Genomic DNA, 12,662 nt, shown 5'->3' on the forward strand with positions numbered 1-12,662 from the left:
ATCCTTGTGAATTCTTGAAGCGAGCCCTGGAATGTGGGTGCCCTGTGCGTCCCGCAGAGCAACTGGCCCAGAGTGAACTCTCCACACCACCATCCCCAAGGTTTCCAGAATCATCTCGGAAAGGGTTTTCATCTTCAGCTGGTACTTGGTCCAAATAAAGCAACAAGACTGACCCTGTGCCAGGCAGGTTTCCTCTGGGGCCACACACAGGCTGAGAAGCCCTTACTGTTGAAACTCAGCTTCCAACTCTCAGAGAAACGTTTGACGCACTCAGCACTAGAATCATGCAAAAGCGACACAGGTGAGATGGAGCAGAAGACATCTGTGCTTGAACCTGTCAGTTGTTGATGATTCCCAGAAACGTGAGGCACACAGATGGGAAGCCCCCGAGGGACCTCTAACTGCATCCCCAGGTTCCTCGAAATCAACCCTCTACTGCAAAGCCACACACAGGGAACGAGAAGCTCCTGAAGACCACAGGGGAGAGCTGGCATCCTTCCTGCAGAAGCCCACGATTATGTGCCAGCTCCCAAATGTGAGAACACACAATTATCAGGCATGGCTGACTCAAAAACAAAACACTTCCATGAAGTGAAGAATGAAAACAAATGGCAAACCCATCCAAATGCTTTAAATCCTTCCTTGGAAATAACAGGATTTCAACTAAGGGGACCCTGATAGCTAGGCTAGATGCTTTTAAGACCCTGTGATCCCCCTAACAACCACCTCAGGATAGCATGCAAAATCATAGAAAATGATTATGTTTCAATGATTTGGGGATCGTTATAAGCATTTTTTAAAATTTAAAAATTTTTTTAGTTGTCTATGGACACAATACCTTTATTTTATTTTTATGCTGAGGATCAAACCCAGTGCCTCCCATGTGTGAGGCAAGAGCTCCACCACTGAGCCACACTCCCAGCTCCATTATAAACTTTTTTTCCTGGTTGTTTACACAGTATATTCACACCAATTAGTATCTTCATACGTGTACTTTGGATAATAATGACCATCCCATTCCACCATCATTTATAACCCCATACCCCCTCCCTTCCTCTCCCACCCCTCTGCCCTATCTAGAGTTCGTCTATTCCTCCCATGCTCCTTCTCCCACTATGAATCAGCCTCCTTATATCAGAGAAAACATTCAGCATTTGGTTTGGGGGGATTAGCTAACTTCACATCTGCATTATCTTCTCCAACTCCATCCACTTACCTGCAAATGCCATGATTTTATTTTCTTTTATTGCTGAGTAATATTCCATTGTATATAAGTGCCACATTTTTTTTTATCCATTAATCTACTGAAGGGCATCCAGGTTGGTTCCATAGTTAGCTATTGTGACTTGTGCTGCTATAAACATTGATATGGCTGTGTCCCTATAGTAAGCTGTTTTTAAGTCCTTTGGGTATAGTCCAAGGAGAGGGATAGCTGGGTCACAAGGTGGCTCCATTCCCAATTTTCCAAGGAATCTCCATACTGCTTTCTATATTGGCTTCACTAATTTGCAGTCCCACCAGCAGTGTATGAGTGTACCTTTTCCTCCACATCCTCACCAACACTTGTTGTTTGTCTTCATGATAGCTGCCATTCTGACTGGAGTGAGATGAAATCTTAGAGTGGTTTTGATTTGCATTTCTCTAATTGCTAGTGATGATAAACATTTTTTCATGCCATCAGAAGCCTACCTACCAAAAGCCCATTATAAACTTTCTTAAACACCAATATTGAATCTTAAAATATGAAGGGCAAGGGATAGACTCGCTGGGCCCTTAAAGGGGGAGGGCTCAGTTCTCAGAATATAGGCTTCAGAAGTGGAAGGTTCCAGGATGGTGCCTGGGGACGCTCTTGCCACACTTTGGGTCAGCCAGCATGAACTGAGTCAGTTGGGTTCAATTTCTTCTGCGTTTTTTTTTCCCTGTTCCTCTTTAATTTGACCTTCTAAGCAGAGAGGAGGGCTCCGGGATCTGCCCATTGGCAGCACCCCACTGGCCAGCAAGGTGAGAACCAGCCACGTCCAGCCACCTGGTGGAGTCGGGCCCCTCCCATGCTTGGCTGGGTGGGTGTGGAGCCTCCCTCCTTCCTGCAAAGCTGGCTGTGACACCACCTCTCGCCTGACTGCGTGTGGTAACAGGAGAGGCCAGCAGTGGGCACCGTCCTTCAGTAGTTCACACCTCACAGGTGGGAGCACCGCAGGTAGGGGCCGGAGGGGCAGTCCTCCTTGCAGACTCTCCAGAGCCACAGGTGCACGTCCTTGAGCACACGGCACACACACTCGCAGGCCCGGCCTCTCCTCCGTGCTCACTGCATACTGGCCTCGGACAAGGTCCAGATGTTGAGCTGCTCTGCGCTCACAGCAGGTGCTGGGTCCAAATCACTCCGAGTCCCCCACCCCTTCCTCACTCCCTCCACCCCCTGGAGGCCCAAGGAAGCCAACTCCAGGGCTGCCTCCTGGAGGCTCCAGGCACTAGGAATCATCAGAGGAAAGCAAAACTCAGGGAGCAAGGGAAGGAGAAGCCAAGAGAAGGGGAGCGGTGTGTGCATGTCCCCCTTGCTCCTCCCTGCAGGACAAGTGGGATGCTCCTTCTCCACGGGTCTCCCCGGTTCCAGGCACCTTCCTCTCCCACCTTCTGCCCTGGAGCGTGTGTTGGCTCAGCTGTGGCCAGCCTCAGGGGATGCTAACGGCCAGCTGGAGCCCCTTACCCCTCTCACCCCTCTGAATAGCCCCTTTTCAATCATCTGCTTTCTGCCCAGCTCTGGCTGACACGCACTGGGGTGCCTGGGACTGCCGCACAGCCCAGGATACCCAGTAAAATGAGGAGTGCATTGAACAAGGTGGCAAAGTCCTACCCGAGGTCCGGGCTTCCCAGGCAGGCCGCCTTCCCCTCTCTCTCCAGGGTCTCCCTGTAAGGAATAAAAGCAAGTCAGCCGAGGCCCCTGCTTGCAGGAATCCCTGCATCTTTGCAGATGAGCAAGGAAGAGGACCATTTGTCCTCGGGTGGACTTGAACTCGCTGGTCCCGAGTGACTGCCTAACTCTGGTGATCCAACACAACAGCACGTGCCACCTCCTGCCATTCAAATCCCACGGCTCTCATTTTACTTTTATAATTATGATTGACCAGAAATGACACTTTTCTTAATGAGAGATTTTGAGTAAAAGCATTGTGGGAATAAATACTTTTGAGAATGCAAAGTACTTAGTTAGCCATTGTCTCCTTAATGATGAGGGAGAAAAATGGAAAATATTTCCATAAAATGTTCATACAAAAAAAGTTAAATTCATACTTATTCTGTATTTTGTCATGAAAAACATTGAGCTTCTAAATTTGTTTATTGGAATGAAGTGTCCCCTAGTATTCTGACATCGCCATTAACAGTTGCCTTACAAGGACTATTGACATGAGTTCCTGAGCCTTTGCTGTTGGCTATGAAAAAAGAAAGTTTATTTCTTAAAAAGACTTGTTGAATCATAAGTATTCTCTTGAAATATTTAAGCTATGACTTTGCTTCTCTACTTTCTTATATTTAACTTGGACTTTTATCTTAATAATCCTGCTATATTGGGCCCAACTGGAATATTTTTTAGATTGAAATCTCTTACATTAATAAGGGCATTTGAGAGAATTCCCTCAAATAAAATAAATACTTGTTTGAAACAGATTTATTTTAATGCCCAAGGCTTCCACATCCTTCCCCAGTTATCTAAGTAGAAATAAAGAGCTCTCCCAATCTGACCTGGTAAATCCAAACATTTCAACCTGGTCCTGATCAAGGCCATTTTAGAATGCACCCACAACCAAGAAGCTCTTTTGCTCCTGGGTTTGTTTTCCAAACTCATGCCAACCTGGGAGTACTGACCTTGGATCCCGGCAGGCCTGGTGGTCCATTCGGCCCATCCCTTCCAGGTGGCCCCTGGGTCAAGGTAGGAAAAAAATAAAATTAGAATAAAAGTCATATTTAGGAAACACTGCACTAAGTTGTTTGGATCCAGGAGCTGACTCTGAGACTGGGGGACAGGCCTTCCTCCTTCACCAGCTGCGTCCCCTCCCTTCACCAGCTGCGTCCCCTCCCCAGAGTTACCGGTCTCCTTACACACTATGCTGCTAAGACAGAGCACCTCTGGTCAGTGCCCCAGGTCCAGTTCCCCAGATGTGCAGGTGGGCAAGGAGGGACAGGACCTCTGTGCTTCATTCCTTCTCTCAGCTTCCAAGAGCACTAGGGGTGACACTATCCCCCAACTACTGCCCTGCTCTCCACAGTCTCTCTGCCACACGATTCTCCTTCCCACTCCCATCCTTCCTTCACCTCGTCCTTCAGAAGAGCAAGCACTTGGCCTGGTCTGGCACTACTGTCTTTTTTTTTTTTTTTTTTCTGATGGGAATGAACACCAAGGGCCTCCGCGTTGGATTTTCCAATTTAAACTCCTTCCTTACAATGCGGCAGGACAGCTGTTACTACAGCTGCTGCAGATGAGGGGACAAGAACTCCAGGGTTGAGTGACCCCCTCAAGGTCACACAGCTAGTAATGGGGACCCACAAGGATCTCTGGCTCCACTCCTGGGTTCCTTCCACTACACCGGGGACACTCCATCTTCTCCTTATCCCCTGGGCTTTCAATGGTGATCAGGGACACACATGTTCTTCAGTGATGGATGTAAGGTACGTGATTTCTCTTGGTGACAGATCTCATGAGCTATGGTTTCATTTGCTGGTAAATGGATGGAGCTGGAGAATATCATGCTACGCAAAATAGCCAATCGCAAAAGACCAAAGGCCAAATGTTTTCTCTAATATGCAGATGCTGATTTACAATGGGGGGGTGCACTAAGGAAGAATAGAATTACCTTAGATTAGGTTGAGGGGATTGAAGGGAGGGGAGGGGATATGGGGACAGGAAGGAGAGTAGAATGAAACAGACATTATTACTTTATGCATATATATGACTACATACCAATGTGATTCTTCATGTATAATCAAAAAAATGAGAAATTATACCTCATTTATGCATGATATATCAAAGTGCATAACTACATTCTACTGTCACATATAACTAATTAAAACAAATAAAAAATTTAAAAAATTTTAAAGTTAATGCTTGTCAGACACAGTGGCACATGCCTATAACCCTAGCTACTTGGGAGGCTGAGGATCACAAGTTTGAGGCCTGTCTGGGCAACTTAGTGAGACCCTGTGTCAAAATAAAATTAAAAAATGGAATTGGGGGTTGGGGATACAGCTCAGTGGCAAAGCACTTGCCTAATACACATGAAGTACTGGGTTCAATCCTCAATGCTTCAATAAAAGTAAAAGGTATTTTCTTTTATAATCTGGGTGTTTCTTCTGCCCCAGAACTTGCTATCACCCTATTTAAGATGCCCTGAGTCTCCAGCCTGGGCTGTTGGTTATTGAAAAGACAGGGACATATCCAAACAGCAGTCTCATGGGAATCACTGGACAGACCTGCAGGAGGTTCGTTCAAGGCCACCTGGAGCAACCCAAGAATGACCTTAACCAAGAGCAGTCACAAAAGCCAGACGCCACACTTCACACCTGAAGTGACCCATGGCCTCAGAAAACTGTAAAAGATTTTTTTTAAATATGTTTTTGTTCACATAACATACTCCCTCTTCTGAATTTTCACACTGATACACATTTTGATGAACCCACTGGGTCACAAAAGACTCATGTGTTTGAGCTGCCAGAAGACACCCATTTCACCATGTTTCTTGGTGACACTGCAGTTGACCGTATGTCCAAGGAATGCACTTCACCAGAGGTTCCTTCCAGGTCTATGTCAGTTCACCCAAGTACACGCCACAACACTGTGTCTATGTCTGATGCGGTCTGGCAGGATGCGCTGGGGGGCTCAACCCAGCTCAGAGCGCCGGTGCTGCAGAGACCTCTGGGGCTGTCTCCTGGGAGCTCCATCTACAGGCACCAGTGGATTGTGGTCCGTGGAGAAGGGGAGAGCTGCCATGCACCGCAGAGCCTGCTTTGCCTCCTCCTCGTCCTTCTGCAGTGTCTGAGCCTCCATCAGTGCCATGCCCCCCCTCCCCACTCAGCAGCTCCATGAGGACACCATGTCACAAAGAAATAAATCCCTTAGAGTGGAGCAGAGGCTGCCCTGGGGCAGATCATCAGGCATGTCCAGCTCTCTGTCACATGGTGCCAGAGTCTTGACGGCCACTGCATCAGCCTGCCCTGAAGAGGACACGCCAACATGCAAGAAGACACCCTGCCTTTAACCCCCAGCTCCAATGTGATGGTTGAGCTGCTGAGCTCCACCTGCAGGACCTGAAGGCAACCAGCGGTCCCCTGAGACCTCCAGGGTCTTCTCAGCTCACAGGTGGGAAAACCTCATCAGGACAACAGCTGCTACTGATGGGACAGTAACAGGAAGATGGCCCCACCTGTATCCTTTCTCTCATCTGGGGCTTTGCTTCCGCTACCCTCTGGGCGTCCCTGTGGACAAGTCGTCCCACGTTACAAAGCAAGGGTCACACTTTACAAAGCGAGGGACTTTCAAATGTGTCTTTGGGTAACAATAGCAAGGGTGGTAGCCTGGGAAGAGTGGCCCCAATCCACACCCTGGCCAGGACACGTGGAGCAGTCCCAGGAGACAGACAGGAGGACTCTGCAGAAGGGGAAAGAGAGCTGTGTGTTGGGCCTGGAACCAGCTGCAGGGAGCCAAGGGCATGGGAAGTCCTCAGTTCTCAGGGCGCCCCTGGGCCAGCAGCAATGGCCTGACCCCGAGCAATGAAGGAGGGGGAAGGTAGGAGGGAGACGCCATAGGACACTCACCGCATGGCCAGGAGGCCCAGGTTTGCCGGGGAAGCCAATCTCTCCAGGTAAACCCTGGAAGGGAGCACAGGGAGGCTGTTAGGCTATTTGGAGATATGATCCTTGTCCCGACTCCATTCCTGGCCCGGGTCCAGGCCTCTGAGGGCTCTGAGGAGGGCACCTCTTGGGCATCCACCACCCTCCATACTGGCACAGTAAGATGCAGAATTGACACATCTCCAAAGCTGGGCAGCCCACAGCTTATCTGGTCAGCAGCTGGGGTCCCTGCCATGTTCACCTCCACCTGGGGCAGGAAGGAATGGCCCCCTCTGCCCATTGCTGGGTCTGCCCCACCCAGGGCCTAGTAGGGGGAGTTTCCAGTTGTCCCCCAAAACATGGGAGGGGAAATGTTGACAAACACTTGCCCTGGTCCTGTTTTGCCTGAAAGTCAAGTCATGAATGTCTGCAGACACCTGAATGGGCCCAGGAGCCCAACGTGCCACCTGCACCACGTCTCCAGCAGCCACCAGCCTTAGTGCTGGGTTGGCTCACTTGCTATTTATGATCAAAGGAACCCAAAGGCCTGGAAGTCCAGAGACGTGGGGGTGTCTGTGAGAGGAGGTCCTCCTGTTGGCACCTCTGCACTGGACTTGGGCAGAGCAAAGGCAAGTGTCCATGCAGGCAGATGCCCCTGACCCCACAGGCATGGAAGCACCATGAGTGACCTTACCGGGGGGCCTCCTGGTCCAGGGGGTCCTGGGACACCAGGTGGTCCAGGGGGACCCTGTAAGGAGAGAGCAGGGTGGTTACAAAAGAGCACAGAGCAGCCTCCTGGTGACGGTGGCATTTGAGAGAGAAAGAGGGCAGTGGGCACAATGACGAGGCGGGGCTTGGCTTTATCTGAGATGTCTTATTTCAACAGAAAGGAACAAGAGCAAAAGGAAAGACCTGGAGCACAGCGTGCAAAACACTAGCAAGTGTGGCTCTCTGGTGACGGGAATTTAGCACCTTTGTATTGTTACCTCGCCCAACCAGGAACCTGCCTGTATCCTGGCTGGCCAGATTCTGACGCCCACCGTCTAAGAAATAAGCAAACAGTGTAAAAAGTCAAAATGAATTTTTGAGAAAATGGGGGAGAAGCAGCTAGGATGCTTCTCTGTGGGCGCTACAGAAGCAGTTACAATTGATAGAGCCTGTGACACACACATGTAGATGAACCAGTCTGTGCTGAACCAGAGAACAAGTCAGCCTTTAGCTTCCCCGGGACCCATATGGCCCAGGAGCTGTTATTCCCAGCTTGAGGAAGACTGGAGCTCTCTGTTTCAATTTTATCTATCTATTACACTCACATTTAAAATATTTGAACATTTAAAGTGAATACATACATATATGCATGCCCACACACATGCACACAGTGGGTTAACCCACTCACAAAGACTTTCCAGAACATTCCCAATCACTAGTCAGGGACCAGAGCTGGGTGAACAGCAGGGGTCTGAGAGCCTGGCCCTGCAGCTTCTGTAGGCCTGGGGAGAGCCACGCGTCTGTACTTTACAAGCTCTCCCTGAGACTGATGGAGGCCAGGCTGGACAGTCCTTCCTGAGGCCTGCACCCCAGGCCTGTAACTGCCATCGTCCATTCCCTGCACCTGTGCCCTGGACACCTTCAATGGCTGCGAATGGCAGCAGGTACCACTAGTGACCAAACACCTGGACAGCTCCTGTCTGCACTGCAGGTGACTGCGGGGAGGGATGAAAGGGGTAAACAGAGGACTGTGTTAGAAAAGATCAGTGCCCTGATTAGGCCTCAAGCACAGAGCAGGAGCAACCCTCTGCACTTGGGGGAGGAAGGAGGGTGGTCAGAGGGGACTCCTAGGTCCTGGAGACAGAAGAAACTGCCCACAGGCCAGGTTGACCACGGCAGGTAGAGCTAGGCCCATAAAGGCCTTTGGAGTTAAAGGGGCTCTGTGTCTGAGCAAGGGCCAATGGCTCCACATGGGAACAAGACGTAGACAGGGCCAGGACCCCAGAGAACTGGGAGCCAAGGCCAAGAGACAACTTTGCCCAGAAGTCTTCGGTAACTAAGAGAGTCTAAGAAGATTCCTGTTGGTCACATGTGTGTTTAGAAAGGCAGCTTGCTGTCTGGAGGACACTGAGGGAGACAGGTGGGCAGTGGGTCACACAGGGGCCAGTTGCAGCTGTACAACAGTGGGGCCCTCAGAGAGAGGCGGGGGGGTTTAGAGCCCTGAGTGTTGACAGGCTCTGACAGCACCCAGAACCCTGTACTACATCACCCAGTGACCTCGCAGCTGAGAACTCCCTCAGTAGCTCTGGGTCCCTGATGGTTATGTCCTGGGTTTTCCACCGTGCATTCAGAATTCTTCCAGGTCTGTCCACAACCTCCTTGTCCCCTCACCTCCCCTACTGCCAATCACTGCCCACTCAACCTCAAGGACTTGCAGAGGACTCTCTCTGGGCGTGTCCTCCACTGGCACCTCAGCCTTCCTAATTCCCCAGGCAGAATTAATCTCTCCTGCTCCATGCTCAGGGCCAGCACAACTGCTCCTCTGTCCCAGAGACTATCAAGGGCCAGTCCTTCTTGTTCTGTCTGTCTCCCTCATCAACCAGCATGGTATAGAGCTGAGAAAATTCTAGAAGTCCTATGAACAGGAAGCAATTTGTGTTCAGAGATTTGACCACCAGAGGGCGATACACACTAAAAAATGGCAGAGGTTGCTGCATCCATGAACTGTTCCCTTCTCTGCCTTGGAGGGGCATATGTGAGTCACAAATAGGCATCAAAAAGCAAAGAGGATGTCACCAGATTTAGATTTCTCTGTAGGTCACTTAGACCTGGTGTGTCTTTGGGGTTGGGGTAGCATCTGTTCCCACTGGGGACATCTGCTCTGAGAAGGAGCAGCTGGGGCCCAGCCGACCTGGGCAGTGCCCTGGGCAGGGACTGGACTCCTTAGGGGATGAGCTGGGAATAAGCCCCCCACTCTCAGCTCACCCTTGGACACAACCAAGGACCCTCAAATCCAGGTGCTGTCCTCTGCCTGGCAGAGAGACTCCAGGTGAGGTGTTAGCATTTTCTAGAAGAGAAAACATAACAGAGGCCAGACACAATCTCGTCCTTCTTGGATGAGCATCTCCCATGCCCTGGGCGTCACACTATCTTCTAATCCTCAGCTTTGGGGTGTCACATCGACCTAGCAGAGTCTGCCTGATGGGGCTGGGTGCTATCTTCTTGCTTTGAGGTAAAAGAAAAGCAGAGAGACACCCTGTGACATGGATTAAGGGGACCTTTGGGACCCCACCAACCCAGGCTATATGGCAGCTCTGTCCTCTAACAACCTGCATGTGATATTGCTCCTGTCCCCACAGAGGCTTTAGGGGATGAAAGGAAAGGCAAACACCTCACCCATCACTGCTGGCAGAGTACAGCGTGCCCGTGATGAGGAACAATGTCAGCCCTGAAGGACAGGAGCCCAGAATGGAAGAAGGGGCCAGTCAAGCCAGGATTCGTCCAGCACGCGCTGTCCTCGAGGAGACCCTTCCTTTTCACCAGAAAACCACAGTCTGGTAGAATAAAGGAACCATGCCTGTGACCCCCTGGAAAGCCACCCAAGGGTCAGGCACCCCAGGCAGCTCAGTGCCCCAGCAGCTGTGTGACTGGGGGAGGCCTCTGCTCCTGCCAGTGGAGAGCAGGTGCAGCACTTTCTTTGCAGAGCTGAGTCACAGGAATCCATGACATGTGGAAGAGCCCCAGAGACACTCCCTGGGGAGAGTTAGAGAATGACAAGAGAGATGCTGTAAAGTCGCAGGGAGCAGGTGAAGCACGTGGGGAGGTCAGGCAGCACCTGAGGGAAGCTGAGCTGGGTCTTGAAGGACCAAGGGGAGCCTGAGAAAAGGGAGGGGAGAGAAGAGACAGGCACCAGAAGCAGATGGAACAGTGGAGCCCAGGCTGATGGTACAAGGACAGGAACAGGGGGCTCAGGGTGTGGGGACTCAGGACAAGGGATGGGCAGTGCGCTGGGGTAAGTGGGAAACACTGGGATTTGTCTTTGAGGGAGCACAAATATTATAGAGGTTCCCTGAGAGAGCGACACAGCAGAACTGAGCTAAGAAGGCAGATTTCCACCATCTTTAGACTCCTCTGGGAGAGGGGACCAGGAGGCAGACAACCAGGCCAACAGGGAGGAAGCCTGAGCCGGCTCCAGAGGGCAGGGAAACCAGGGAGGGGTGCAGACCAGGGGCACCATTCAGTGGCCAACTGGACTGGGACATGGATGTGGCCTGAGACACTGGGGGGGGCCTTCATGGAAATATTCTGTAGGGGAAGGGACAGTGGGTTTGGCATAGTGAGTGACGGGCTCAGCTTTGAGGTGTTGAGATAAAGAAAGAGCCTTAGGAACCTGAGCCAGAGAGGCCACTGGGGGTGAGTGGAGAGGGCACAGGGTGCTGGTGTGCCCAGTGCTGTGAGCTGAGTGCTCCGGGAGAGGCTTTTGGGTTTTCTAGAAAAGATAACAGGCCACAGCGAGGCCGGACACTACCTCGACTTTCTTGGATGCGGGTCGTGGTTCTTGAGCATCCTCCAGCCTTGGGGAACCTTATGGTGAAGCTCCATAACTGCAGCTGAGACTGAATCAAGCCCCGGGGCCTTCTGATTGGCTTTTATGGGCACTTTCACCCCACACCCCTTTTCTCCTGAAAATCAAGTTGAGCAACCCCAACAGACCAGCTGTTTGAGTGACCTCACTGGTAAGTTTCTAAATAAAACTAGAAGACTGAAAAACTGTAGGAAAGCAATGTTGGACTTGCTTTCTATTTTGCTGCAGGCTCCTCAGCATTTGGGTGTTCTAGAGACAAGGGACTCCCTCCTCCTCCAGTGGCCACAGCCGAGCCAGAGCAGCAGCGGCCGAAAAGCCAAGGACTCCTCACCTCATTTCCCTCTTTTATAGATGAGAAGATCAAGGCTCAAGAAAAAATGGGGGAAAATGAAGGGAAAGACTGAATTGCAAGAGCCACCAAGGTCAGGACCCCCCGGGGTGCAGTGGGCAGGTCGCTCTTCTCTTGGCAGAGAGATGGAGAGCTGGGAGCTCATGTGACAAACAGGGCTTCGGTTCTGGGTGTCCAGGGTCAAATGCAAGGTGGCCTCATGTCACCTCATAGCCTTAAGTAATTGAGACTCAGAGCAGCAGGAAGACTGCAGGTCACTGAGAGCGGAAGGAAGAAACTATGTACACCAGCCGTCCTGGGAGGACGTCACCACGGACACTTCTTCTCTCCTAATCATTAATAAAGATATCTAAATGTTAGAGTCTGTAAACAAGTCAAAATAACACCTGGCATTTTGCCAGGGGAATGTTAGAGTTCGTAAACAAGTCTGGATGGTGCCTGGCAAAATGCCAGAGGGAGTGGTTTGAGAAGTAACAAAAGAGAGCCATTAAGTGTAGAGATTCCTTATTGGTTGACTGATGTATCTAGTTTATGCTAATTAGATAAGCTGTGTGGAATGTATAAATACTGCTCCTGTCCTGCAATAAACGGCTCCTACTCCTGCTGTATCAACGTACACAAGTTATTCGTCACCCCCCGATTATTCTGCTGCAGCCGGACTGCGGCAGATGGTGGCCCGTACGGGGAACCCCGGGACACTCGGGGGTAAGTGACGAAAAAAAGCTGCCCGTCCATAGATAGGACGGGAACAATCTGCTCGTCCCTAGGCAGATAGGGCGAGAGGAAAAATGGCCATTTTAAGAAAATGGAGAAGATTGATACAGTATGTTTGTGTCTTGTTTTGTCTAAGTATATTGTATTGTCTTTGTGATGAAAATATGGAAGGGGTGAGAAGTAAATTACTAAGGGAAGAAGGCACCC

General features: G+C 50.6%; 1 protein-coding gene across 1 annotated transcript in view; it reads right to left on the reverse strand.

The window, feature by feature from the left end:
• Col22a1 (collagen type XXII alpha 1 chain) overlaps window positions 1–12,662 on the reverse strand; it is a 208,179-nt gene that overhangs the window by 100,638 nt on the left and 94,879 nt on the right. The window contains exons 23-26 of the mRNA XM_015486301.2: window positions 7,514–7,567; window positions 6,805–6,858; window positions 3,862–3,915; window positions 2,852–2,905 (exon numbers count right to left, since the gene is read on the reverse strand). Of these exons, the coding sequence (XP_015341787.1) occupies window positions 2,852–2,905; window positions 3,862–3,915; window positions 6,805–6,858; window positions 7,514–7,567 (216 nt within the window). The remainder of the gene's footprint in view (window positions 1–2,851; window positions 2,906–3,861; window positions 3,916–6,804; window positions 6,859–7,513; window positions 7,568–12,662) is intronic.

This window comes from Marmota marmota, unplaced genomic scaffold (assembly GCF_001458135.2).
Source record: "Marmota marmota marmota unplaced genomic scaffold, marMar, whole genome shotgun sequence".
Lineage (NCBI taxonomy): Eukaryota > Metazoa > Chordata > Mammalia > Rodentia > Sciuridae > Marmota > Marmota marmota.